Source organism: Dermacentor albipictus, chromosome 2, assembly GCF_038994185.2.
Source record: "Dermacentor albipictus isolate Rhodes 1998 colony chromosome 2, USDA_Dalb.pri_finalv2, whole genome shotgun sequence".
Taxonomy (NCBI): domain Eukaryota; kingdom Metazoa; phylum Arthropoda; class Arachnida; order Ixodida; family Ixodidae; genus Dermacentor; species Dermacentor albipictus.
This window is the reverse complement of record NC_091822.1, coordinates 43,458,587-43,484,256: the sequence shown is the minus strand read 5'-3', so window position 1 is coordinate 43,484,256 and position 25,670 is coordinate 43,458,587. Positions and strand designations below refer to the sequence as shown.

General features: G+C 44.5%; 1 protein-coding gene across 4 annotated transcripts in view; it reads right to left on the bottom strand.

The window, feature by feature from the left end:
• LOC135912776 (membrane metallo-endopeptidase-like 1) overlaps positions 1–21,472 on the bottom strand; it is a 61,030-nt gene extending 39,558 nt beyond the window's left edge. For 3 of the 4 annotated variants that reach the window (XM_065445316.2, XM_065445319.2, XM_065445317.2), the window contains exons 1-6: positions 21,359–21,472; positions 20,052–20,261; positions 15,874–16,116; positions 12,133–12,270; positions 4,557–4,736; positions 3,180–3,351 (exon numbers count right to left, since the gene is read on the bottom strand). In XM_065445316.2, the coding sequence (XP_065301388.2) occupies positions 3,180–3,351; positions 4,557–4,736; positions 12,133–12,270; positions 15,874–16,116; positions 20,052–20,261; positions 21,359–21,415 (1,000 nt within the window). In that variant the 5' untranslated portion in view covers positions 21,416–21,472. The remainder of the gene's footprint in view (positions 1–3,179; positions 3,352–4,556; positions 4,737–12,132; positions 12,271–15,873; positions 16,117–20,051; positions 20,262–21,358) is intronic. The other variant, XM_065445318.2, reaches the window with a different exon arrangement.
• Between the last annotated feature and the right edge of the window lie 4,198 nt (positions 21,473–25,670).

Sequence of the window (25,670 nt, the reverse complement as noted above, 5' to 3'; positions counted from 1 at the left end):
TAGATCAGCTTTTTTCGCAATGCCAGGTATTGGGAGGTTGATTTTTGGCTGAGCGAGGCACCATGGATGAATCGTAGGTCTCGCAGCCGGAGTGAAACAAGCTGGCAATGATTCATCATATGCTGTTATCGTTTGGCTTAAAGATGTGCGTTGTCTGTCCGCTGGTAGAGAGGCTAAGTGGTGACTAGGAGTCCTGGCTAGATGCCTTATATGGGTACTGAGCACTTCAATTTCAATGTGGGTTTTGACAAGGTGGGCTCTAGCGATTGCTATCGTAGCCACTGTTGAACCACTCTGAGGCAGGCCTAGACAAATCCGGAGCGCTTGAGCCTGAAGACTTTGCATTGTGCGTAGATTCGTTTTACCTGCGTTGGTTATTGCTGGCAAGCTGTATCGCAGAAAGCCTAGAAAAAGCACCATATACAGTTGTAACATGGCACTTGTCGGCATTCCCCAGGTTTTGCCAGTGAAAAACTTGAAACAGGTGGCAGATGCCTGTCAACCGTTCTTTCACGTATGATACGTGAGGGCTCCATGACGAGTCCCTGTCGCTTATGACCCCTAGAAACTTGTACGATCGAACCCGTCATATTATTTGGCCATTTATCATTACGCTGTAGTTTGTCATGGGCTTACGCGTAAATCGCACTAGTGCGCATTTCTCGGAGGAAATTTCCAGGCCTCGATTACGGAGGTAGATAGCAGTTTGCTCAGCGGCTCTCTGAATTCTCGCTCGCAACTGTAGGCGTGTTACTGTAGACGTCCATATGCAGATGTCATCCGCGTACATTGATAGCCTGACTGTGGTTGGCACGTGCTCAAGAAGAGAAATTGGGCTTAGATTAAATAACAGAGGGCTAAGTGCTCCGCCCTGGGGGACACCGCGGTAGCTATAATGTAGAGAAGTATGGCCTTCCTCGGTGCATACAAAAAAGGATCGTATGGAGAGATAGCTCCATATCCATTGAAACATCTGACCACCCACTCCTACCTCTGCGAGAGCGTGTGAAAACAAAGGCCTTAAACTGATTATACGTTGCAACTCCCGCGGTCGATATCCAAGTTACAACAAAGTGAAAAGGAAAACGCGCTGTAATTACCACCATATAAGCAAAATTTTTTAGTCCTATGTTATTTAGAAGGAAATACGCAATTATTATTTGATTTGAAAACATTTATCGAGATAAATATCTACTCTACAGTTGTGGCACCTTATAGTCGTTGCGGAGGCCGCACGGGATAAATTTCGACGTATCTAAAATAAAATCACGTTGTTGTGCTCCGTGTTGCGTGCTTTGGTACTTTTCAATTGCTGCGTCATTTAACTTGAGTTGGTAAACAATTTGCTAGGCCTTGCTTCTTTTTTTTTAGAGACAAGTATGGCTGTTTATGAGTTTCATGTTCAACCTATTTTATAAATAACCTTTATATTGCCTAGTTTTTTTCAGCTATTAATATTTCGAAGGCAAGAGCCGCATAACGGTTCTCTCGGTCATCAAACGAGTAGATAACTTGAGAATACGCTCACTTCCATGGCTGCAAAATGCCGGGCAAACCGAAGCGAGAAGCAGCCGCAGTTTAGCTTCGGAGATGCATAAGGCGTCAGACACTACTGAGTGGCATTATTGCAATAATTAAGTCTAATTACCCAATGTTTTAATTATTGGCTGAGGACCCCAAGTATGAAAGGCCGATTTGTAGAGCACCTTCAAAAACCACTGATCGAGTTGTTTCCTTTGCGATACGTCTCACGTAGTCCTTTTTATCGGGTTGCAAAGAAAGCCCGCAAAATATGAAAAAAAATGCGTTCGGTGAACAAGGTCGGTTGCATCATGACTGGCGCCGAGGAAGCAGCAGGGCGTTCTTTTTCTCATCGGCAGCACTCGGCCAGCAGCATGCATTTTCTCCGCAATCCGACGGGAGCCGACCTTGTTCACCGAACGCACCATACCAGTGCGCAAGCGTTCGATCACGTGGCTTTTCTCATATTTCGCGGGCTTTCATTGCAACCCGCTAAGCAGGACTGCGTGAGACGTATCGTAAAGTAAACAACTCGAACGGTGGTTTCTGAAGGTGCTCATCAAATCGGCGTGTCAGAGAGCTCCTCAAACAATAATTAAAAAGTTGGGTAATTAAACTTATTTAGTTACGGAGTTATGGGGAAAACAAAAAAAATTGTCTGACTTACTATGTGCTATTGCAAATAGTATGCGTTCCGTTCAATTCGCTTCCGAGGAACCTTTGATGTTGAAATTGTTGGCTCAAGTTATGTGGGACACCCTGTATATAGTCATATAAGAAAGATGCCAAAAACAATGACACCAACGACAACGTAGGGGAAATTATCGGCAGTGCTTTCTTGAATCAAGGAAATGAACACTAAAGGGAAATGAAAGTATATATATATATATATATATATATATATATATATATATATATATATATATATATATATATATATATATATATATATATATATATATATATATATATATATATATATATATATATGGTATGGGAACAACACCTAGTAACATTCATTTTCGGTGCCGACGACCGGGCATAAGGACGCTGTGCTTAAGTTATTGCTTTCTTGGTGGATACATTTCTATGAGCAGCTTACTTTACATCCGCCTTGCGTGCATGAAACGTAGCTTGCCTAATATCCAGGACAAATTTATCGATATTGTTGACGCGAAGGTAGTTACACGGAGGGTTCAGTATGCAGTGAATAAAAATAATCGCTATTCATATCAGGCAATGAGTTTAACCATATGTTTACAAACGCAAGTCACAGACCAATATAAATGTGACACAATAGTAATGATGACAATACAAATATAAAGTAAAATGGGAGACACTGGTTTACAGGGAATTCGTGTATTTGCGCAAAGAGGGCAAGTAACGAAGCAAAGAAATAAATAAAAACAACCAACACACGTAAGTTCACTTTCATTTTAATTTCAAATTCGCGCGTCATGTCAACGTTTGTCACCCCGCTACCATGTTACGGTAATTCAGAAAAAGGCAATGGCACCTGGATGCATCCGAGCGATGTTGCTACCAAGAAAATCATCATATCACGATTTCTTATGCACGTATACATTAAATGCGACGGAAAAGTGGGCCGCCATTTTCTGGGTAAGCCGGCAGGCAAACAAAAAGACAGACTGGCTCACCTATATTGTCCAGTGAAATCGCATTCCTGAACATCTCCCTCAGCTCTGTCCTGTTATCTGTGTAGAGGATCAGGTAGGACAGGTAGAGCTCCTGCTTAGCCTTCCCTCCAACCTGCCGCTCCCTTTCCTCCCGCTTGTCGAGCCAACGCAGGTCGCTCCCGCTCATCACAAACTACGAGGAACAAAGGGGAGGGGGAGCTTAAGCTTATCAGCAACGTTACGGCGTGGTCGTATGGTGCACTGATAAGCTGCATTATATTTCAATGCTAGGCTTCAGTTTGCTCCTTTCCAATACGTTGGCGGGGGCTGGTTGCTGCTGTTTTGCCGATTATACAAATTGGGCCACGAAGTTTGTGCGACTGGGTACGAGTCTGAATAGAGAACTTGGGCCGCTGAATATGCTTCAGTGAGCTTGTAACGTTCTCGGCCAGCTGCCCCAGCATGGACATGTGTGCTCTGTGTGCCCGAATGGAAAAGTACACTAAGAGGCAAGAAATGACGAACTTGGCAACGGAAAGTGGACTATACAGAGGGGCAAAATGAGGCGACAGAAACAGCCGAGTGTGAAGGAAGAAGTAAATTAGACAAAATGGCACCCGACCGTGCCTTGCGCGAGGAGCACTGAGCTGTAGAGAACCAAAGAGGACATGCGCCCCCCCCCCCCCCCCCCCCCCCAAAGAAGGCTTTTCAGTAAACACCGAGGAAAGCGTCGCCTATAACCGACTCACACATATTCGCGCGTGAGATGCGTCAAATTGTTTTCTTTAAAGGATGAATTGAAAACAGAAAGAGCAGAATCAGCTTAAAAGATGGCAAAGCCAGGTATGATAAGGCAAACTGAGTGTAACTATTAAAATATAGGAGTGTAACATTTTGAAAATATTGTGTCGCCTGACAGCTGGTATGGCGCGTGGTTGAAAATATAAACATTTCCGACCATTAACTGACGTTCAAGTCCACGCTCAATGACATTCTTGAACCCTACTTTCAGGAAACGTCATGAAACTATTTTTCAAAAGGTTTCATCCTAGTTTTCATATCTCCTTGCGTGCTGAATGGCGATCATGCCGAGACCACTGTCTCGACTAGGTGATAAAGCGAGCTTATTACGCAAACTAAAATGTTTTCTAAGTGCTTACTTTCACAAATGTATGCATTAGCGTGGATTAATTAGCGTTCTCACTGTTGGACCGCCTAATTCAACTTTTACGGCATCTTGGCTATACCAGTGAAATTTTACATTCAGGGGACGATTGCGCTGTTGTATGAAAAAAATAAAAATGAGAAGAACAGTTGAGTTCCCGCAAGAGTAACACGCATCGCGAAGTCGTGCGTCATATCTCTTCTTCTATTAAAAAACATAAGCACCTTACTTACCCTAAGGCTTCTCTTTCCGTCGACAAATGCAAGCTTCCCTACTTCGAATTCAAATAGGGCGCCTAAGCCAAATTGTAGGGAGCAGCGCACCATGAGGTCGATGGAGTTATATGGTTCGGTAGGTTTCAGTGCGGCCAAGTCTAGGTTTAGGGAGATCATCCATCGCTTCAGGTCACCTACCTGAAAGTATAGCATATACATTCGGTTGGTTTCCTTGAACTACGTCACAGCCGCGACGTACGTCGGCCGACGGCGGGCAGGTAATAAATATTACAGTGTTGAGAAAGTTCGCGGAGACCAAGTAACAATACCGTTTTCTAGGTGAAGAGCGGTATTTGGAAGCATTAACGGCGGCGGGCATGCTTTCTTTAAAGACGAGTGCTCTTTTGGAAGCCAACATACGGCAGTAACATAGTAGAGCGCCATATTTCTCAAACTTGCGCCTATATAAGAAGCCATCCGTAAGTTTTCTACGCTTATTCAAGATTCAAGATTGAAAACTGCACGTAGAGGCAGCGTCCGCAAGTTTTCTACGGATATGTATGATTGTCAGCCAGAAAATTAATTTTCACAACGTAATTTTATTCTTCCCGGCGTTGTAGAATCTAACGAACGCCATGCACGTATTTCAGCGATGACTCTATGCATTTCATAAAAAAAATAGCGTTGACAAGATATAAGGAGGGTATATTTTCGCATTTGTATTCACGTCACCGGACATCAGAAATTGCGCGACACTTTGAACTGCGTTTCTTCTTCTAATGGGCGTGGGCGATTTAATTTCCGCAAAATGTAACAACTTTGTAGGTGAAATAAATCGATGCTCAGTTTGTATACAGTCGCGAGAACTACGAATTCGTCCCAATTTTGGAATATTACTCCAAATTGTGGTTAAAGGCGTCGTACCGCACGTGCGTCCAACGAAGCTGACTTACTGACGATTTATTCGCGGGTTTCGAAACCCCAAAGCAACACCGATATTACGAGAGTCGCCGTACGAGGCAACCTTGGATTTATTTGTTTGCTATGCGGGCTCTGTAACGTGCACGTAAATCTTTATACACCCGCGTGTTCGAGTTTTTGCAACACCGAAATGTGACTGCAGCGGCCGGGAGTCGAGCACCGGACCTCGTGTCCGGTGTTCGACTCCCGGCCGAAAAAATAAACGCTTTTATGAGACATCCGCGGGACCTATTTGAATGTAATTTGTTGCATTCGACAGAAGAAAGCTGATTTCTAATGATTGATTTGTAACCCAGAATGTTTTACAGAAATTTACGAAACTGAGTCAGTCTGAAAAAAATTGAAGCGCGATGATTATAAAATTTCGTAACTGTACACGGAACACAGATATCACAGTTCTGTAAACTCCACATGTTAGGGAACTTCAAGTCGGCGAATGGTTTTGCAATGGTTTTTCAAAAGTCCTAGCCACTAATGGTGTACTTCGAAGCGGGGTATAGTGTATTATTTGTATCCGCTTTAGGTGTATTATTAGGTAATAATAATAATAATAATAATAATAATAATAATAATAATAATAATAATAATAATAATAATAATAATAATAATAATAATAATAATAATAATAATAATACTGTTTTATGCCCACTAAAGGACTAAGGCCTCTCCCTGCGATCTCCAGTTACCCCTGTCCTACGCCAACCGATTCCAACTAGCGTCCGCTAATTTCCTAATTTCATCCCCCTGCCTAGTCTTCTGCCGTCCTCGACTCCGTTTCCTTTCTCTTGGCACCCATTCTGTAACCCTATAATCATGCATCGGTTATCTAACCTGCGGATTATATGACCTGCCCAGCTCCATTTTTCTTCTCTTAATGACAATTAGAATATCGGCAATACCCGTTTGCTCTCTAATCCAAACCGCTCTCTTTCCGTCTCAACGCTATGCCTAGCATTATTCGTTCCATCGCTCTTTGCACAGTCCTTAACTTGTTCTCAAGCTTCTTTTTCAGTCTCCAAGTCTCTGCCCCATATGTCAGCACTGGTAAAATGCACTGATTGTACGCCTTCCTTTTCAATGATAATGGCAAGCTTCCAGTCAGGAGTGGACAATGTCTGCCGTATGCGATCCAACCCATTTTTATTCTTCTGTGAATTTCCTTCTCATGATCAGGGTTCCCTGCGATTAATTGAGTTAAGTAAACGTACTCCTTCACAGACACTAGAGGCCGACTGGTGATCCTGAACTCATGTTCCTTTGCTCGGCTGCTTACCATTATCTTTGTCTTCTGCATATTAATATTCAACCCCACTCGTACACTCTCTTTGTTAAGGACCTCAATCATTTGTTGTAACTCGTCTGCATTGTTGCTGAATAGAACAATGTCATCGGCAAATCGAAGGTTGCTGAGATATTTGCCGTCGATCCTTACTCCTAAGCCTTCTCAGTTTGATAGCTTGAATACTGCTCCCAAGCACGCAGCGAATAGCATTGGAGAGATTGTGTCTCTTTGTGTGACCTCTTTCTTTATAGGTATCTTAATACTTTTCTTGTGTAGAATTCAAGTAGCTGTGCAATCTTCGTAGATATTTTCGAAGATATTTACGTAAGCTGCCTGTACCCCTTGTTTACGTAATGCCGTGATGACTGCTGGCGTCTCTACTGAATCAAATGCCTTTTAGTAATCTATGAAAGCCATATAGAGAATTAAGACGGCAAGCTGGGCGAGTTGGTGATTGAACATGTTCCTATGGGTGGGCTGATTTTTTGAATGGCAAGATAGGCTAACACCCTTGTAAACGTCGCTTTACACGTGTTTTCATTTTCTGTATAATATAGTCCGTTGCTTGAAAAAATAACCCAGTTGTTTGTCTGCGCTCGTGTTGTGTACTTCCTCTCGTCCTTCGTCCGGGTTGCGCTGCCCACCCAAAGGACCATATAGAGAGGCTGATTGTATTCTGCGGATTGCTCGGTTACTTGATTGATGTCATGGATTGATCCATTGTAGTGTATCTCTTTTTGAAACCTGCCTGTCCCCTTGGTTTACTAAAGTGCGGTATTGCCCTTATTCTATTGGAGATTATCTTGGTGAACATTTAACATAATACTGGAAGTAAGCTAATGGGCCCATAATTTTTCAATTCTTTAACCTCTCTCTTTTTGTGGTTTAGTGTAATGTTGACATTCTTCCAGTATTCTGGGACCCTTTAAGTCGATAGACACTTCGTAGAGAGGGCCGCCAGTTCTTCAATCATTGTCTCCTCCATCTTTGATTAAATCGACTGTTGTTCCATCTTCTACTACCGCTTTTCCCCGTTTCATGTCTTGCAAGGCCCTTCTGAACTCATCGCTGGTTATAGGAGAAAGTCTCTGCAACCTGTTCATTACTGCTTCTAATGGAAGTATCGTGGCTTCTCTGGGTACTTATTGTGCAGGTCAGTATAAAATTTGTCCGCTGCTTTTACTATACCTTCGAGATTGCTGATGATATTACCCTGCTTATCTTTCAGTGCATACATTCTCACTGATTTTAGGCAGCGTCCATTTTTTACGGCTTCCTCAGTCTTAATTCTCACTCTATAATTTCGTATATGCCTTATTTTCGCCTTGTTGATCAGTTTTGACAGTTCCGCGAATTCTGTCTTATCTCTTGAGTTGGACACTTTAATCCTTTGTCACTGCTTTATTAGATCCTTTGTTACTTGGCAGAGCTTGCCTACTGGTGGCCTCGGTGCCTTACCTCCCACTCCAGTTGCTGCCTCTGAAGCCAGCCTAGTTACGGTTTCATTCATTACCTTTATGTCCTCTTCATCTCTCTGTTCTAAGGTTGCATATTTGTAAGTGCCAGCCTGAATTTGTCTGCTTCTACCCTTGCTGCCTCTAGGTTGGCCTCTTTCATCTTGACCAATTGCATTCTTTCTCTCTCCAAATCGAAGTGAATCCTAGCCCTCACTAACTCATGATCACTGCACCTTCACCCTACCTAACACTTCTACATCCTGCACCATGCTGAGGTCGGCAGAAAGTATAAAATCAATTTCATTTCTTGTTTCACCATTAGGGCTTTTCCAGGTCCATTTTCTGTTATACGCTTACTGGAGATGTTCATTATTCGCAGCTTATTTCTTTCTGCGAATTCTACGAGAATCTCTCCCCTAGCGTACCTAAAATCGACACCGTAGTTGCCAATAACTTGTTAACGTGCCTGCTTTCCCCCCGCTTTTGCATTGAAATCGCCCATAACTACACTATACCGAGCTTGCACTTTCTCATCGCTAATTCAACATGCTCATAAAACTGGTCTGCTTAATCATCATCGTGAGTGGATTTTGGAGCGTAGGCTCGTACTACCTTTAATGTGTACCTTTTATTAAGTTTGATTACTACTACTGCTGCCCTCTCAATAATGAGGTAGAATCCGTCAATGTTGCCCGCTATGTCCTTATGCATTAGGAATCCTACTACGTATTGCTTCTTATCTGGGAGACCTCTATAGCAGATGACATGGTCGTTAGTCAGCACTGTATAAGCCTTTCCAATTCTTCTAATCTCACTAAGGCCGATAATATCCACAACAATGTCTGGTAGTTCCTGAGTCCTGCTAAGCTAGCCTCACTCGACAGAGTTCGGGTTTAAAGGGACACTAAAGCGAAACAATAAATCAGATTAACCTAATAAAGCTTTCTTTGAGAACCCTGAAGGCTCTCATTTCAAGATAATAGTTTGATTATTAGATGAGAAAATGAAGGTCAAAGTATCAGCATTTGAATTTCGCGCCGAAACCTCGATGCCGGTACGTCATTCAGACGTCAGGAATTCCAAAGTACGTTTCCCTTTTGGGCCGCATTGGCTGAGTAAAGGTTCCCCAAACTTAGCGTGTTTAATATTCGGAACATAATGTAGTCAGTCTGTAACGCTATATAATTAAATAGGCCCTAGAAGGTGCCATTAAAATCCATGACGTCACAGCGACCAGGTGCGGGAACTTCAAGGAGGCGTCACCACCCGTCTTTCGTTCTTGCGCTTTTTCTGGCTTACCAAGCGTATTATCGTGGTGAGAGTGGTGTTTTCGGCGTTGTATAAAGGTAATTTATTGATGCAGAAGAAGTCATTTTTCTCTTTAGTGTCCCTTTAAATGTTGCCAGGGTCAATTTCCATTGACGGCGTGTCCGGATACAGAGATTCTTAGCACCCTCTGTTGCATTACAGGTCTGACCGCCGCCTTGGTCAGGTGCTTCGCAGCTGCTGGGAACTGAGGGCCATGGGTTACTAAATTCTGATTTGTTTTTATTGACGAGTTACGAAGTTCTCGAATTGATAGTTGAGCATCTTGAATTCAGCAATTTTTAAGAATATTTCTAAAGAAATTGACAGCCAACATAAAGATGTACATACTACTGCACTATATATTAAGATTTGTTCTTTATAAATGCGACAAATTTCATTAAAATTCTTGCGGTGGTTAGTGACAAAATATATTTCTGCGTTCGCATGTATTTATATAGGAGCTCCAGAACTAATATTGGGAGTTTGAGGATGCATACTAAGAAGACAAAGTTAGTCTCACTGGATTCCATTTAGCGGCTGTAACATATGCTATGAAGCATATACTTCAACGGCGGCGAAGACGAAAGAAACTCGGCAGTGTTAATCAAGCAATTTCTCATGTAGGCTCGCGTCAGTAATGCCTAGCCGATAAAATCAGTCTTTCAACTGTAGGGGTATTGTATGCAGCAATTACTTAAAATGATCGCGGTAAAACTAGGCATGTTCGTGTTTTGGGGTGTAGTCTGACAGTTGTGAAGTTAGGAGGGTAGCAGCAAGGAAAATTGAATGGTAGCAATGTGCCACACAAATGTAACAAAAGAAAACAATTGCGGTCCGAATACGTACAAAAGATTTTTTTTTTGAGCACAATTTTTACAAAGCGCTTGCATGCAGCACCATTACGCCTCTTCAGGTGCCTTACTACGTGCAGCCGGCATTACTAATACACCGTAATTGTCTGCCAGTTATTCAACCGAAGCTTGTATTGGCTCACAAGTGGCGTTGTCGGGGTCACGCAAAAACCGCTCTGCTCCCAGTGCAGATCAGCTTCGGTAAAGGGTGGTTTGATGAGCTGAGCAGGCTCCGGCGCCAGAGCGTGAGTCCTTAGCAACGATTCCAGCTGCATAGGCGCGCGCTCACGCCACACTCGGAACCATTTAGAGCTGTTTCGCTAAAGCCGGGGAGGGAAAGGGCAGAAAGGTATCGCGCGCGCTGCGCCGTCTTCGCTGCCGTTCAGTTCAGTCTCGGAAAACTGATGCGATGGCCATGCGTTGTGCGTTCCCCCGAGGAAGGGGCAGCATTCGACGAGCGGCGGCGAGAAGTCGCTCGTGAAAGGGCTCGCCGTTGGCGCGCCTACACAGCCGTTAGAGCCGTCCGTGCCCAGGCAATCTGACACCGTTATCTGTGGTATACTTAACCGTGGCCAAGGTCAGGTGCACGCAGGACAAGCTTCGATTACCCTTATTTTCGGGTAGGGTAATGGTTGGTCATTTTTTAAACAATATTTCAGAGAATATTCTTTAAATGATACACTTTGGGGTATTTCTACCAATGTCGAAGTCGGTTTGTTTCTTGATGAAGTCATATCTATTTGCTAGTGATCACTAAAGAAATCACAAAATCAGCGGTTCGGAAATGAGATTTTAATTTTTTTCATCGCACGCGGCGACTTTCCAAATCTGAGAATTCGTTACTATAAAAGTAACGGTGCATTAGCAGATAAATATATTTGTACATGTAGGGCACCACAGCCTGAAGAGGACAATGACCCATGATATATGGTTGAACACATACCACGTAGGGAACAACAAGAAAACCAAAGTAACACTTACAGAATACTAGTAGCTGATAAACACAATGAAGGCAGACAAAGCAACACGAGACAGCATAAAGGTGATTATAATAAATAGCACCAAAAAGCGTAACAATACAAGTTAGTAAAGAGAGGGCTGAAAATAAATATATTAAGACAACAGGACGAAATACTGCGGAGCTCATAAGTACCTACAGCCCAGACATTGACTTTAAATTAGCCGCAAGGAGTTGGAAAATGAGATGGATGTAAATGACTTCGTAATCAGTGCCGACTAGTGAAATGAGAATTGGCAGTGTTTTCTAAAAAGTCGTCGGGGAAGGTTCAATTGCATTAAAACAACTGTCTCTATAGCGTAACGTCTATGGCGTCCACGGCAGCAGACCTTCGCCTCCCGCAACTCAGTGCAAGCCCGAATTTTCTATCCCAATCATATATGAAGTAGGACTGCGGGTCACCGCTTCGCCAATTCGGTGAGTCCATTACCCTCGGAGGCGTAAGAACCTGTAGCGAATAAGCCAGGCCCGGAAGCAGAAGGTAGCACGTTCCCACTCATGGGATCTCGACGCGAGCACCAGCGGTCGGCGCGCGCGGCGCCGTCGTTCAAGCTGCACGAGCGCGATGCGAAACAGGCGAAAGTTGGAGCTTCCCGACGAACGGTAAGTGTGCGCAGACATTGGCACCTTCAGCGGCCGCAAAACTGGGAAATCAAGTAAGAAAACCCAACCTTTTAAAAGGGGAGCTGTTACTAACCTCCGATTTCTCCGAGTTCCCCAGGTTGAAACAAGTTTTGAACATTCCAGCCGCTTTCTGCCAGGCTGTTTGGTTCTTCGGAGGCACTGACTCGGTGTAGAAATGGGACACTACGGTGGGCTCTACGGCATTGCGGATCTGAAAATAAAAAGAAGTGTTTTGAAATAGTATCGAGCAGTGGTATGCAGTGTAGAAACGAATAACATAGAGCCCCTTCAGTCAATGGGTACGCTTGTGTACGCGACTTCTTTTTTCCACTTCTGCGCACTGGTTGCAACGAAAAAGGAATGAGTCACGCAAATTGAGCTTCGGGTGAATTTCGCCCTGTGCATACTCAGTGTGACTCTCATTTCACACGGCCACTTTGCTGAAGACACCATCACGTTTGACTGGGTGTCCCACGTGTTCTGTTTCGCGTATGATGGCGAAGGCACTGATTCGTAATGCCTTCAGGCAATAGTTATGACTGTTATTTGAGTCGGCGGTTAAATTTTTTGAAGAAAAACAAATGTTCGGTAACCACCACAATTTCTATTGAATGCAGGCGAATAGCCGCCGCCGCCTCGCCGCCAATAGCGCCGTTTTCGCTCCGTCAGAAAGTGTTTGAACAGACTATGGGGGTCCGTTCACATGGCTCTTGTCGTTTTGCAGCTGAGCTGACTGCGCATCGCTTGCGTCTCGGGGAGCCTCGGCTATCGAAAAAATTGGCAGTGGCTTAGCTGAGCTATGCCCGGATATACGTAGCGAAAGCTAAGGCCAAGGCATGGTTAGCCTTGCTTAATCTTGACTGTAAGTCCAGGTTAGTCTGGTTGTCTAGCTATGTGTCGGCGTTTAGCCAGTCGTTCGGCGCGCTGATCGTCTGATCCCTGGGCGATTCGTTTCCTCTTCATCTCGTTCCGATGTCGATTCCAGGCCTCCTCCTGCTTATCAGAATTGTCGCCGTCCATACTGCCGCCTCAACTGTGGTTGCGGCGCACGCGAGCTCTCCTTTTCAATCCTCCGACATGTTATCAGGCATGCGACGCAGCTGGCGAAGCCAACGGAGGCGAGCGCAATGACGAGGAACGCGTTGTGACGTCGTACCAAACGGCGGTTGCAGAGAGACTCGGCGCTGCGCAGCGGCGGAACACCTGTGGCTCGGTTCTACTAGGGGCGCATGCGCAGTAGTGACTAGGGAGCGAGAGAGAGAGAGAGAAATATCCGCGGTGAGGCAACACCGCCTAGAAAAGAAGGCCTGAGTGCTCGGCGAGTGACGTCACGGAGAAGAGGCCGGCGGTGCTCTTGGGGATACGGGTTGAATTAAAGGATCGCGGCTTGGTTCACCTAGTAGCAGTATGCTTCCATTGACCACACCACATTTTTTTTTCTTCTGTCGAAACTGCGGAATGAGAGGCAGACAGCTTAAAAAGCATTTATTTAGAGGCACAGATACAAAACAGCTATGTAAAGCTTGTGCAGGTATTAATGCCAGCAGCTTTTTATAGCGTCGCGCTTTGTCGTCCTTGAAATGTACTTTTTTGTGAATTATTATTATTATTTATTATACCCGATACTTCAGATTTATTACTTCAAATAAATTCAATCCTTTAAAACCTTTCCTTCCATATTTTGTACTTATGGTTTTTATGGCACGGCAATGATGAATGTAACGCACTCGATTAGCTTCACAATTGCGTATGAACAATTTTATTGGGGACACATGTACGTAGTCCAATCTATAATTTGCTTAAACGAATAATTTCGCTTTCGATGCACTAATTACCGTAGTCCACTAATTTACAACTCAAGTACGTTTAGAAATGGGATATAAAGCATTCGGGCAGCTATTTACAAGGAAACAGCCGCCTTATTGCCCAGAGTTTCAGCTTTTCTCTTCCTTGCCTTAGCATTGGCATCCAATATTTTGTCATTCATCTTGTAGCAGTAGTTGTTCAATAAAATATTCGTGCTACACCACAAAATGTGCCTTAACACAAATTCATATTTATGTCTATCCTCGCAGGCGTCGAACTTTGAGGAATCATCACTTTCTGTAAGGGTACTTGCTGTAATTGAGCAATTAACCTTTCCGTATTTTTCAAAAGTAACTATTTAAAGAAGTTCTGAACATCTTACCCTGGAGTGCACTAATACAATGAAGTATGCACGTGGTAGCGCCCTAATCCAGGCACTCTGGGCTTCTTCATTTTGCGGAAACTTGAACACATGATTTTTCTACCCCGATCGGTACATGTAATTGCTCAGGCAATTGGGCACGCAGGACGTATTAGGCATATCTTGGAATAGCACTCCAGATTCTGGGGCAATGAAGACTCGCGGTACACACAATCGCAAGCACAGCACAAGTGTTGAGACTACATGCACTGTTCACGTCGAGAAAAAAATGTGCGTTCGGGAGCATGCAACAGCATGGCCGAGCATGCCGGGACTTGTTTAACCCTGAAGCTATTCAAGGAGCGGCAGGGCTCCTGGAACTAATTGAATTGTTGTCGCCGCCGTCGACGCCTCGGTCTTCTCCGAATAGCCGGGGTTAACCGCGCTTCATATCTTCGGCGCTTGATCTTCAGCACAGGTGCGCCGCTCGTAGCTTCGTAGCACGCTGCACGGAACTTCTATGTTGGCCTCTTTTGCGTGACGTAGCTCAAGGGGAGAGGGTCAGCCAGAAGGCCTTAAGTTCTCTAGAGGGTGTTGGGCGAGGCGCGCGTTGTGACGTCATGTGCCTCCTCAGAGCGCCGCCACGGCGAAACCGCAAGTTCGCGGCCAGTAAAGCTTTCGCCTTAAAGGGGCCCTGAACCACCTCTCGGGCTTAGTGAAATAAAACAGTACGCGGGTAGCACACGCTGTTGTGAACATCTCAGTCAAGTTCTGCTGCCGTACGCGGTTCGTGGAGCTCGCAAGCGGAACGCGAAGTCACCTTTTTCTCAAACGTTCTCATTTCAAAAACCGCGTGCTCCTCGCTCTCTTCTGTGTGCTTTATTTCGTCATAAAGCACACTCCAATACGCGGCTACTGTTGGTCGCGGCGGTTGGCTACACCGCGGCCGCCGCTAGGAGGTGCCGCCACGAGTCCAGTGGCTGAGCGCACTGCGGCTCTCTGAGGACAGCCGCGTTTGGCTTACGTTTAGCGCGGCATATAGCACCAAATCGGAAATTTGAACTGCGCGCCACGGTGACGCCTCCGCCGTAGCCTTCGAAGTGCAAGGCGTTGGAGGAGGAAGGGCAGCACAGCTGAGGCCGTGTTTGATTGCCGATAACTCCACTTCTCTTGAACGCATTGACGTACTTGTTGTGGCAAAGTGGTTCTGAAATAGCCTATCTTCACTTCAGAGGTCTTTCTCCACTTCGATAAAAAGTGGTTCAGGGCCCCTTTAATATCCACGGCAAGGCGCGCGTTGACACGTCAAGTGCTTCCTCGGAGCACCGCCAAGGTGAAATCACAAGTTCGTGGCCAGTAAAGCTTTCACTTTAAAATGAGAGATTAACGCAGTAACCTCTGCGTGTGAAAGCTGAGCGAAGCTGTGAGTAAGCGACGTTCGTCAAAAGCGTTATGCAATAGCCACAAAAGTACATGTAAACGCTCTCACACTTCTTAAGAAACGCTGTCAGCCAACCGGCGATCGCTTCCGATACAGTAAGAGAACGTGGCTATGACAAACGCCATATTTAAACGGGGCTTTATACACCACTCAGATGTGCCCTCGAACGGGGAACAATATTGGTGTGAATGACGCGACTCACTCACCAGCCGAAAAGGCAAGTCGTCGGGCTCGTCGATAGTGCCGCAAACGTATTGGTAGAAGTCGTCGCACGGGTCAATGCTGAAGTTCATAGTTGCGCGCAGCTTCTCAGACATGTATTCGCAGTCATCCGAATGACACACAAGGCTGTCTGGCTGCGGTGATGCGTTGGTAGCCTTTGTCACGGTGCTCGTCGGCGACGAAGGCCCAAGGTCCAATCGCACTATTGATGGCGTTAGAGCTTTTCTCTAAAAGAGGACAGCGTGAAAAAGCATGCACGTCACTCGTAGACCATACTCATCGATGGGTAACGCATTTCGGTGTGCTCCAATGTGATAGAGATAATGCCCTGCGTTCACTTCGTAGCTTTGTTGCCCACGATTACAGTATCACAATGTACGAGTGCCAATACACTTTAGTCTAACTGTAACACATCAGCATTTGATGTTAAAAACAGCATTTATAACCTGCACTTGCATGTAATTTTTTTTCAAACTGTGCCATTTCCTTCTAAAGTTTCGCCATACTTCGTTTACACTTCAACGTGCATAAAGCCCAGAACGCTAATAACATGACTGCGAAAGAAAGAAAAGTACGTAAAAAAGGCGCGTGCATTAAGGGCCCATTGTGTTTTACGTAAACACACAGAGGGAGTGAGCGTGGAGCGTCTGTGAAAGAAAAGTAAGAAAAATCTAACTATTGCGAAAGGCAATATAGAATCGTGAGCATTTATGACCCAAATATTTACGGTAGGCTTCGCGTTTGAGCGGGAAATGCTGCAAGGACGATCTGCTGCAAAACTCGCCGCGCAGTGATGGTGCAGCCGAAATGGACTTTGCGATGCCATGGTGAAAATCGAAAATGGGTTCGTTGTCGTTTCTGGTGAAAGACGAGCCCGTACGACACGATTACTACCACGATTCCGCGGTTTGAATGCCAGTCCAAGCCAACGCAATATCCAGACTTATGCCTAGTTGCGACACAGAAGAAATGCAACACACTCTATCCACCCTTTCAATCTCACAAAGCAATTACGGCGGAAATGTGGCCGGTACGTTCAATTCCTCGATACATTCAGATACCCATGTGCAGTATTAAAAAGAATGCCTAGACACTCCTTAAAAACAGCAAAGCAGTTCAGCGGAAAATCCGCTAAAGAGGCAGGGTGAAGAAATTTTCATGATAGGAATAGCTGTCGCCGTATCTTCGTGCTACTGTCGGACGAATGAAAATTATTCTTTTTCATATTTCACCTAAAACATTAGCAGAACTTCCACGTGAAATGATTCTGAAAGCAGCTTATCAAGAAACACTGGTGCACTATGCGCGTTCTTGAACTAGCTGCGGTCACGCACGCACCACAGCGTATGCGTTGTACCGCGTTCGGGAAAATGTCGTTAGCACGCGCTTTTTTCATGACACCCTGTACATGTGCTGCCATGAAACACGATAGCTAACCTGACTTCAACGCTATTACGGGGATTATCCGATAATCATTCGACCGTTACCTGATAGTTAATCAAAAACTGCCTCAACTGCAGCCTGTAGTAACGTCAAAGCTTGGCTGTGCGACTCATGAGATATGCGCAACAGCTTTATTATTACCGTAATGAAGAAGGCTTGCATTTAACTTTAGATTAAACAAAAATAGTCCAATATGGAACCTCGTGAAACCCCATACGTAATGTGCTTGAAGTCACTGAATGATCCTTTATTTTCAGTTTCGACGTGGCTAGCATGATAAGAAAAAAAGAAGTTTCTGATAGAATCCTCTAAGCCCACCCATTCCTAATTTTTTCTAGCTTCATAGTACATTCAGCATCATTATAAGCTGGAACGTTTTCATTGCGATAGCAATTATATGGGCACTCCAGGCGCACTCCTACCGCCGGCGTCATCGGTGCCGCCGAGATGCTCCGCGTAAAGTTCAAGTGCGATGACGTGGTGGCCCCGAGCCGTTTGCTGTAGGTGCGAGTAAAAGCTTGCGAGGGTGAGCCGAGGATGGTGGCTCGATCTCTCGGGAGCGAGGGTGGATGCCGGGGAACGCCGTCTCTAATCCCGTGCAAGGCCCCGGAGGGGGGGTGGGGGGTTGAGGGGAGGGGCGTTCCACTTCGGTGGCGACTGTGTACGGCGCGGCCGAGTAGGCCCTATACCGAAAGCGATCTGCGATGGGTTGACCGCTTCGTGTGCGCTGTGTTGTCGCCGCTTGGTTGGCGTTGAAGCGAGGCAGCACGAATGTCCATTCGCTTTGTGCTGCTGCCGCTCTTCCTCACGCCAACAGTATTATAGCGAGTGTCCGCGGTCATCGAGTGAGATGTGTTCATGCTGGCCTGTACATGCCTGACACCATGCTTGTTAATTTTGTTAGTAAGCGCATGGTTAGAAGTCTATACGGCTGATAAAGCTATTATTCTTGCTTCGTATAGCTGTCTAATAATTTGATACCATATTCGATGTTTTTTCACATCGATGAATAGACCAAGTGCTACCTGATGTTTACCTATATGCTCACTTATCAGGTCACAACAGTCGTCTAGGAGGCCAGTCGTTCGGAGATAGCATCAGAAGCGATACTGGGTAAGAATTATTATCAAGAATTTCTCACAAAATGATACCATGCTTTCGTGAACGATTTTCTCCATTATAATACTCAGACACTTGGATACTGCTATGCGACGATAGCTCTTTTCTTACTTTTCCCAGACTTATATGTTGGCCTAATTACAGATACTTTCAATCCCTGAGGTATGTCACCTTTTCATAAACTGCCATTAAAAATAGAACTAGATTTTTGTAGTTTCTTTAGATTTTTTAGTTCTTTAGTTATTTATTGAGGCTCTTCAGTGCAACAATTCTGAGCTCTTATAGTTTACTAGGGGGGGGGGGGCAGCAGTAGCGAAAGCATTATTCAAGCTCTAGGAGCGCTTAATCTAGTTACTGCACGATTTAAAATATAGGAGAAAATAGCAGTAGCATTGAGTCAATGTGCGGGTGATAGTACTCCTGCAGAGGTATTGAGTTTTCAAATGGCCTGCTGCTAAATAAAGTATTTTTGAGAATATCATAACCGCAAATAAACATATAGCAGAACTCAAGGAAGTTGGAACACATTGTTTTCTTTCTATTAGTAAAAGAAAAACAATGGAATATACAATTTAATATATTTTTATGGATTGTAACTTGTTCATGTAGCTGTTCTGGCTTTTTGCATTTTCGTTGCACCAGAAACCTACAAAATGACCCTACACATTTCCTAGGAGCAAACTCATGTGTTTCATTCAAACAGATATGACCACTTCTGCAGCTCTAATAGGCTGAAATCTCAGAGAAACGATAACGTGCATTTCCTCGTAAATACTTTCGAGGAAGCAAACCGAAATAACCAACGGAAATAAACCAATGGCGTTGATTGAATGCGTGCTTCATGGATAGACTGATTGGGTTTAATTGCTCAAAACAACACGAGCCGCTATGGGAGAAGCCGTAATGCAGGGAAATCTGGTGTTTAAATGGCGCACCAAGGGCGACAAAGGAATGTTTTCGGTTGCGGTCCTAATTTCTAATTTTCATTTTGTATACGCAAGAAACTACCAAGATTTTTTAAAAGAAACATTGTGCCTAACTTGAATCAGGAAAACGAACATAGCTGGAAGCAGTTTCCCCGAAGCATATCGACACGAGAACTAGCCGATTTCCTGGCACTGTCCTTATAGTTATCCCTGCTTCCCTTTTCGTCGATTTCATTGCGCGCGTTCGGTCTACCCACACTTCACTTTAATCCTATGTAAATTTTGAATTGATGGCGCCTTCTCGATCTTCCTCTCATGAAAAAGAAGTATTCGCCCTGCACACTGCGGAGGGCTGATACTGAGCGGGCGGAGAAAAGTACGAATAGAAAGGAAAACTTGGAATACTGGCCGTCTCTCTGAATTCAGAAAAATATCTGGTGGCATTAGTGTACGTACGTCGTAGCATAGCACAGCGAGACAATCGAGCAACAGAAAGAAAAAGATGTGCCACAAAGAGTGAGCAGTGACAGAACTCTTATGATCAATCTGCCTGCACGTGGTCTTGTACGCGAAGTATGCATCAGGGTCCCGCGACAAACTCTACACTCTCTAAGGGTCTCATAGTGTCGGGCACGGCGATGCCATCAGCAAGTGAAAAGCGCCCGAACACTCACGGCCGTGGTGTCAGGTGGCACTTGCGCCTGCTGCTCCGCCCTCAGGAGAAGTGCGACGAGCACGCTGACCACCAGGCCTGGCGTCAAGCCGAGGAAGCAGATGGTCGCGAACCATCCGCCACTCACCGCGCCAGGCTCCGCCGATGGCGGCCCTTGCGAAGAAATAGCGCTGGCCGACGTCGGCGCCTTGTTGGCTGTTTCCGAACGTTCCTGTTCCATACATTGGACACTTTATGAGGCTAACAACATTTTTTCATTAGGAGGAATCATTAGCTCGGGGCGAACTTAGATTTCCCGTATCGAAACATGCATAAAAGGCGAAAATGCTTTTGGGAGACAACCGTTGGATCAATTTGAATAAAATGTTTGTATTTGAGAGAGGAAGTTAGACGCTAGTGAGAATAGCAACAGAAATCTGAATTACCGCCTGTAATTATTTTGGAAAAACTTCTCGAAATCGGCAATTTTAGAAAACGAAACAAAAACATTGAGGCCCGAAGTTGGGAAATTGGCAACCTTGCGCCAAAAGGAGATATCAAAGTTTTCTGTAGCTGTGTTGATTACAGCATACAAAGGCAAATATCGATATTGTCCGCATCTTAAGCGGACAAATTCGATATATAGGTTTACAGCTCGTGTAAAATAGTTACGATGTTTACGAGAGTGTATTAGCGGTAATTATCGGTTTATTACCGAGCGATGTACATTACACGAATCGCGTCCTCTTTAGGTGCGTTAATTGGTCTAGTTTACAGAATTGTGATGCTATTATTTATTGCTGAGCTACAGGATTGAAAATTTCGTGATTGAGTATTTTTCTCTCATTTCACAGTGTTGAACAGCAAATCTTATTAATGCAACAAGCTTCGATGTCGGTGCAGTGGTGGCCAAGAGAAATAATTTCTCCCTTCGCATGCATTTAAGTAGGAGCTCCAGTGCTAAAGCTTCCTCCTAAGTCACGGACGGTGGTATTGTGTAACCTTCCTTTGATTAGTGGACTAATACGCTCCGAAATGGATTGATTTAAGTAAAATCAGAAATTCTCTGAAACCGGATTTTAAGTACGAGCGCGTGACGCCATATATCGCCAGATGCGGTTGTCCTGTGGGTAGTCGCTTTATCTCGAAGGGAGCGAGTCGTACAGAGCTTTGGGGCGCCTTTAATTCCTTCGAAGTAGCGCGGATCACAACGCGACATACAATTACGTGAGCAGCGCATATGTGTGAATTTAGTACGGCCTGCGCCACAGCCAGCACGTTCACCGAATGGAGCTTGCCGAAAAGCCACGCGAACACATTACCGCTCACCTTGAAGTCTCCAATCCTAGGTGGGCTTACGACAGGGGATATCTGGTCCCGCATCATTGTGGCAGTTGTCGGTTGAGCCTGTGGTTCATGCCCGTGATGGGAGATTAGATACGAAATGGGTACCTGGTGATGATGATAATTCCTTGTGCAATGACACAAACCCACTATAGGGGTAGGCCACGCGTACCAGGCGGTAAGATGATGAAGGAACAAAAAAAAAAGTCAAGGAAGGAAGGAACTCAACTTTATTCAGGTCCTGCAGGCCACGAGAGCTTTGGGCTCTCATGGAGTGGGCGTCTCCCACGACGGAACCGGGAGGTTGAGTTTCCTGGCAAGGATATTCAAGAAATCGACGACATATCAAATAAAGTAGCGTGTATTAAGTTTGACAGTTTCGCCTAAACACATGATAGTAAAAGTAGCATATCGATAATTATAATATCTTAAGCAAACTAACACGTCGATGTACCAAATAAGTTCAATTTCGAATAATGTTATTATTAGCATAATTTTGAATTTTTACTTTTGTTAGTTGAATTTTATAATTTATAGAATGGGAAATAAATAACTCATGGAAAACAGGATATATTTTGTTCGCAGAAGTAAATATCAATGGCTGGGGAAACGTTCCTGTAGCTTCATCCTAAGGCCAATCCCCCAGAGTGGCTACGTGTCATTATATACCGAGGAACTATATCTACATCTAATACCGATACTCCTGGTGAGAGTTGAGCTATACTACTGGAAACGACGCTACCGTAATTCTCCTCATCAAAGCACAGGCAATAACTGCATGCCAAGTGAAACACGATGCTCTTTGACATTGTAGACGAGGGGTTGCTCGGATAATGAGTATACCGGGCTGGTCAGTCACAAACTGAAATCGGGAAGGGTTAGGAAGAGGGGCTCGAACGAGGTACAAAAAAGGCCAAGACTCAGGTGCAGGAATGAAACAACAAACAAAAAACGTGGATTGTTTGAGACAATTACGCTTGGCGCATCAAGCAGAGAGAACTTAGTGCCCAAGATACTGCGCTTTGTAGAGATTTAGCACCATGTCAACTCTTGAGTCCTCATCAAGTCATTGTATTGCGCCACCCGAGTAGCTTTAACGGAGCACCAAAACAAAAGTTGAAACTTGACCTGTCTGTGCAGTCTGGTTGGTCGGTCAGATGTACTAGTCACCGAGTACTAATGAGTTCAACGAAAACGTGACTGGCTATGCAACTAGCACGGCGCCCCGGAAAACTTACATCTATAACGTGCGGATTACGACTTTTATGCTCTGTGACTCAAACAACCACACTTCATGAGGAGGACATAAACGGAACAGCAGAAAAAGAAAAACAAAGTTTTGTCTGCTGTGCGGTTTATGTCTTTTATATTAACGGGGGAGCGCTTGCATATTTATTTATTTATTTATTTAAAATACCTTACAGGTCCCATGGGGACATTGTGTAAGGGGGGCTACAGAGTAAGCAGCCTTCTAAAGTGGTATACAAAAGATACACCTCAATACAGGGCTCACCAACATTACTATCAAGATTGAAACATGAAACAGAAACAACTGAAGTAATGAAAGGCCACAAAGGTACACTTAAGGAAATAACTTGAGTAAAACTTAACGTAAGGCATTAATACTAGAAAGTAAAATACACAAAAAATGAACATATCAGGGAGTACAATTCTTGAAGTGATATTCAGGGAAAAAGACGCAAAAAAGCAATAATATATACAGGGCATACAAGTGAACGCACGACACAGCATAACATAGCAATTCACAAGAGCGAGATAGCAATGCATAAAAAAAATTATCACAATAAGTTCGAAGCAGATTGCCAAGTGTTAGAAACAAGGTAAAGTGATTTGTAAGTGCTATTATGAAAAATGCTCGTGTAGGAGATGACGAAATGTTTCTTGATCTGACTCGGAAGCAATGTGATCAGGCAGATTGTTCCACAAGCGAATGGCCGTAGGGAGTGCGGAAAAGTTAAAAGCATGTGTCGTACCGTACATGCGCGCAAAACTTAAGTGGTTATTTAATCGACGAGACGTGCTCGAGGCGGTCTGGATATGTAGTGTGGATTGTGTGGCATTATAAACATATTTGTGAAACAAGGATAACAGAGCGATATTACGGCGAAGAACTAAAGGCTGTATGGAATGATCGAGTTTCATTTGCGTTACGCTGGAGTGATGGCTATAATTACGTGAAATGAAACGGGCAGCTCGGTTCTGGACTGATTCAAGCATGTCGATTAAGTATGTAGGATGTGGGGACCAAATGGATGATGCATACTCGAGCTGTGGACGAACAAATGTCTGATAGGCCAATTTGCGGATGTTTGAAGGTGAATTACCAAGATTACGACGTAGGTTAGCTAATGTCCTTGAAGCTTTTGCGCAAAAGGCTGCAATATGGTCTGTCCAGGAGAGGTTTTCGGTTAGGTGAACACCCAAATGTTTATACGATACTGTATGTAACAATTCTTTATTATTGACGTATAAAAAAATGTGAGTTGTCACGCTTACGACGAAAAGAAATTACCTGACATTTTGATACATTTAAAGCCATTAACCAGGTGTTACACCAATTATGAATTAGGCTAAGGTCATTTTGAAGGGCCAGGTGGTCATCAGTACTGTTAATTGATCTGTAAATAATGCAGTCGTCAGCGAAAATACGTAAGCGAGAAGAAACATTAGGTGGCAAATCATTTATGTAAATTAGGAAGAGTAAAGGGCCCAAAACGCTGCCCTAAGGCACACCAGAAGTAACGTAAGTAGGAGACGAAGCAATAATATTAACTACTGTGAATCGTTGACGATTCGAAAGAAAATTACGAAGCCATGTTAAAGTGAAGCAATATAAAGCAATGGTTTCACTGGTATTTTAGCCTGTACTCCTTTTGTTTAATTCATTGGCTGTTTATTTATCTTTCTGCAGCAGGTATTCCACGACATCTCTCATCTACAACGAAGATTGCCGCTTGAAAGCAAGCGCTTATCCATATCCGCTGTCAAGTCTATCTCTTCGTCAAAATGTCGCGTTCTTATACTGCGAATATTGCAGATACGCCTCAATCTATGACGCCACTCATTGGAACGTTGCGCGATTAATGCCGACGTAAACTATCGGGACACTTCCACGGAGCGGACGCCGCTACTCTTGCTGGGTCTTGCTGTGAAATCGGCATGTCCCAAGTACCGTGAGGTCGAGTTCACGTCTGCCTAGCACTGTTGTGAAATCGGGGGTCCGTGCGGCCAACGAAGGTTCCATGGATGGTGCCGGGAGAAAGAAGGGTTCCGAGTGACCTTGAAGAGAATGAAACAGGATTATATTTAAAAAAATACATGGTTCCGTTTTACAACACGGCTCCAATTACCGGAACATACTACGTGCTAGCGTTTTTGCATGTCCGAGTGTCTCCTCTCTCGCAGCCGTCCGGATCCGCTTTTTATGCCTTTCTCTTCCCTCTTTCCCTCGTTGAGGAAATTCACTGGCCAATCCCAAACGACGTATCGCTCACCACCTCCCCTCCAACATGCGGCTCGTGCCTCCAATGTGGTGATCCTGTCTTCAACGTAGCACAATGCGAAGCAACCGCGTGGCAAACCGTGAACCCGCCATTGGTTTCCCCGGGAGTCGCTGTCGATGACCCTGGCATCGATTAGTGGCCTCTTCGTGACGGTCAGGAGGGCGTCGCTGCTGTTTTGAAGGGAAGTGAATGATGAGGCGTGAACATCAACCGTGACGACTGATGTCGCTGGTGGGGCAACCCCTGCTCTGAAGGACCGCCAGGCACAACAGTTTCCCACTTTCTTAGCCTTCGACTTCTCGATCTCCCGTGTGCGTCGCCAGAAAACGAAGTAGGGTGAGTTTACGTTTCAAACCAGACCGCAATTCCATGGAATCTTTGTGTCATATGTTGTGTCCTCGGAGCAGAAGGACGGAAGTTTTTAAGCCTCAGCTTTTCATCAGTGTCGAGCTCGGTTGCAACAGCAGACACATAGCATTCGCCGCAGGGAACGAGCAGCTGTATTTGCTCACTTCATTCTGGTGCGGCTTGTCACCGTGGCTCACTGTGTCGAGGATGACGCCACGTACCCCAAGTATTGGAATGACTTGTTCCAATTACCTAATTGGTAAACCAAATCAGTCAGAATTAGCCTCATTGGGCGAAATTAATAATTATTAAGTGAAATAAGGTATTCTTCATTATACTCATTAAAGTTGATTGGTCTTTAGCAATCTAATCATATCTAAGCCTAATTTAGCTTAAATCAGGAAAATAATATCAGAGTTCAAACC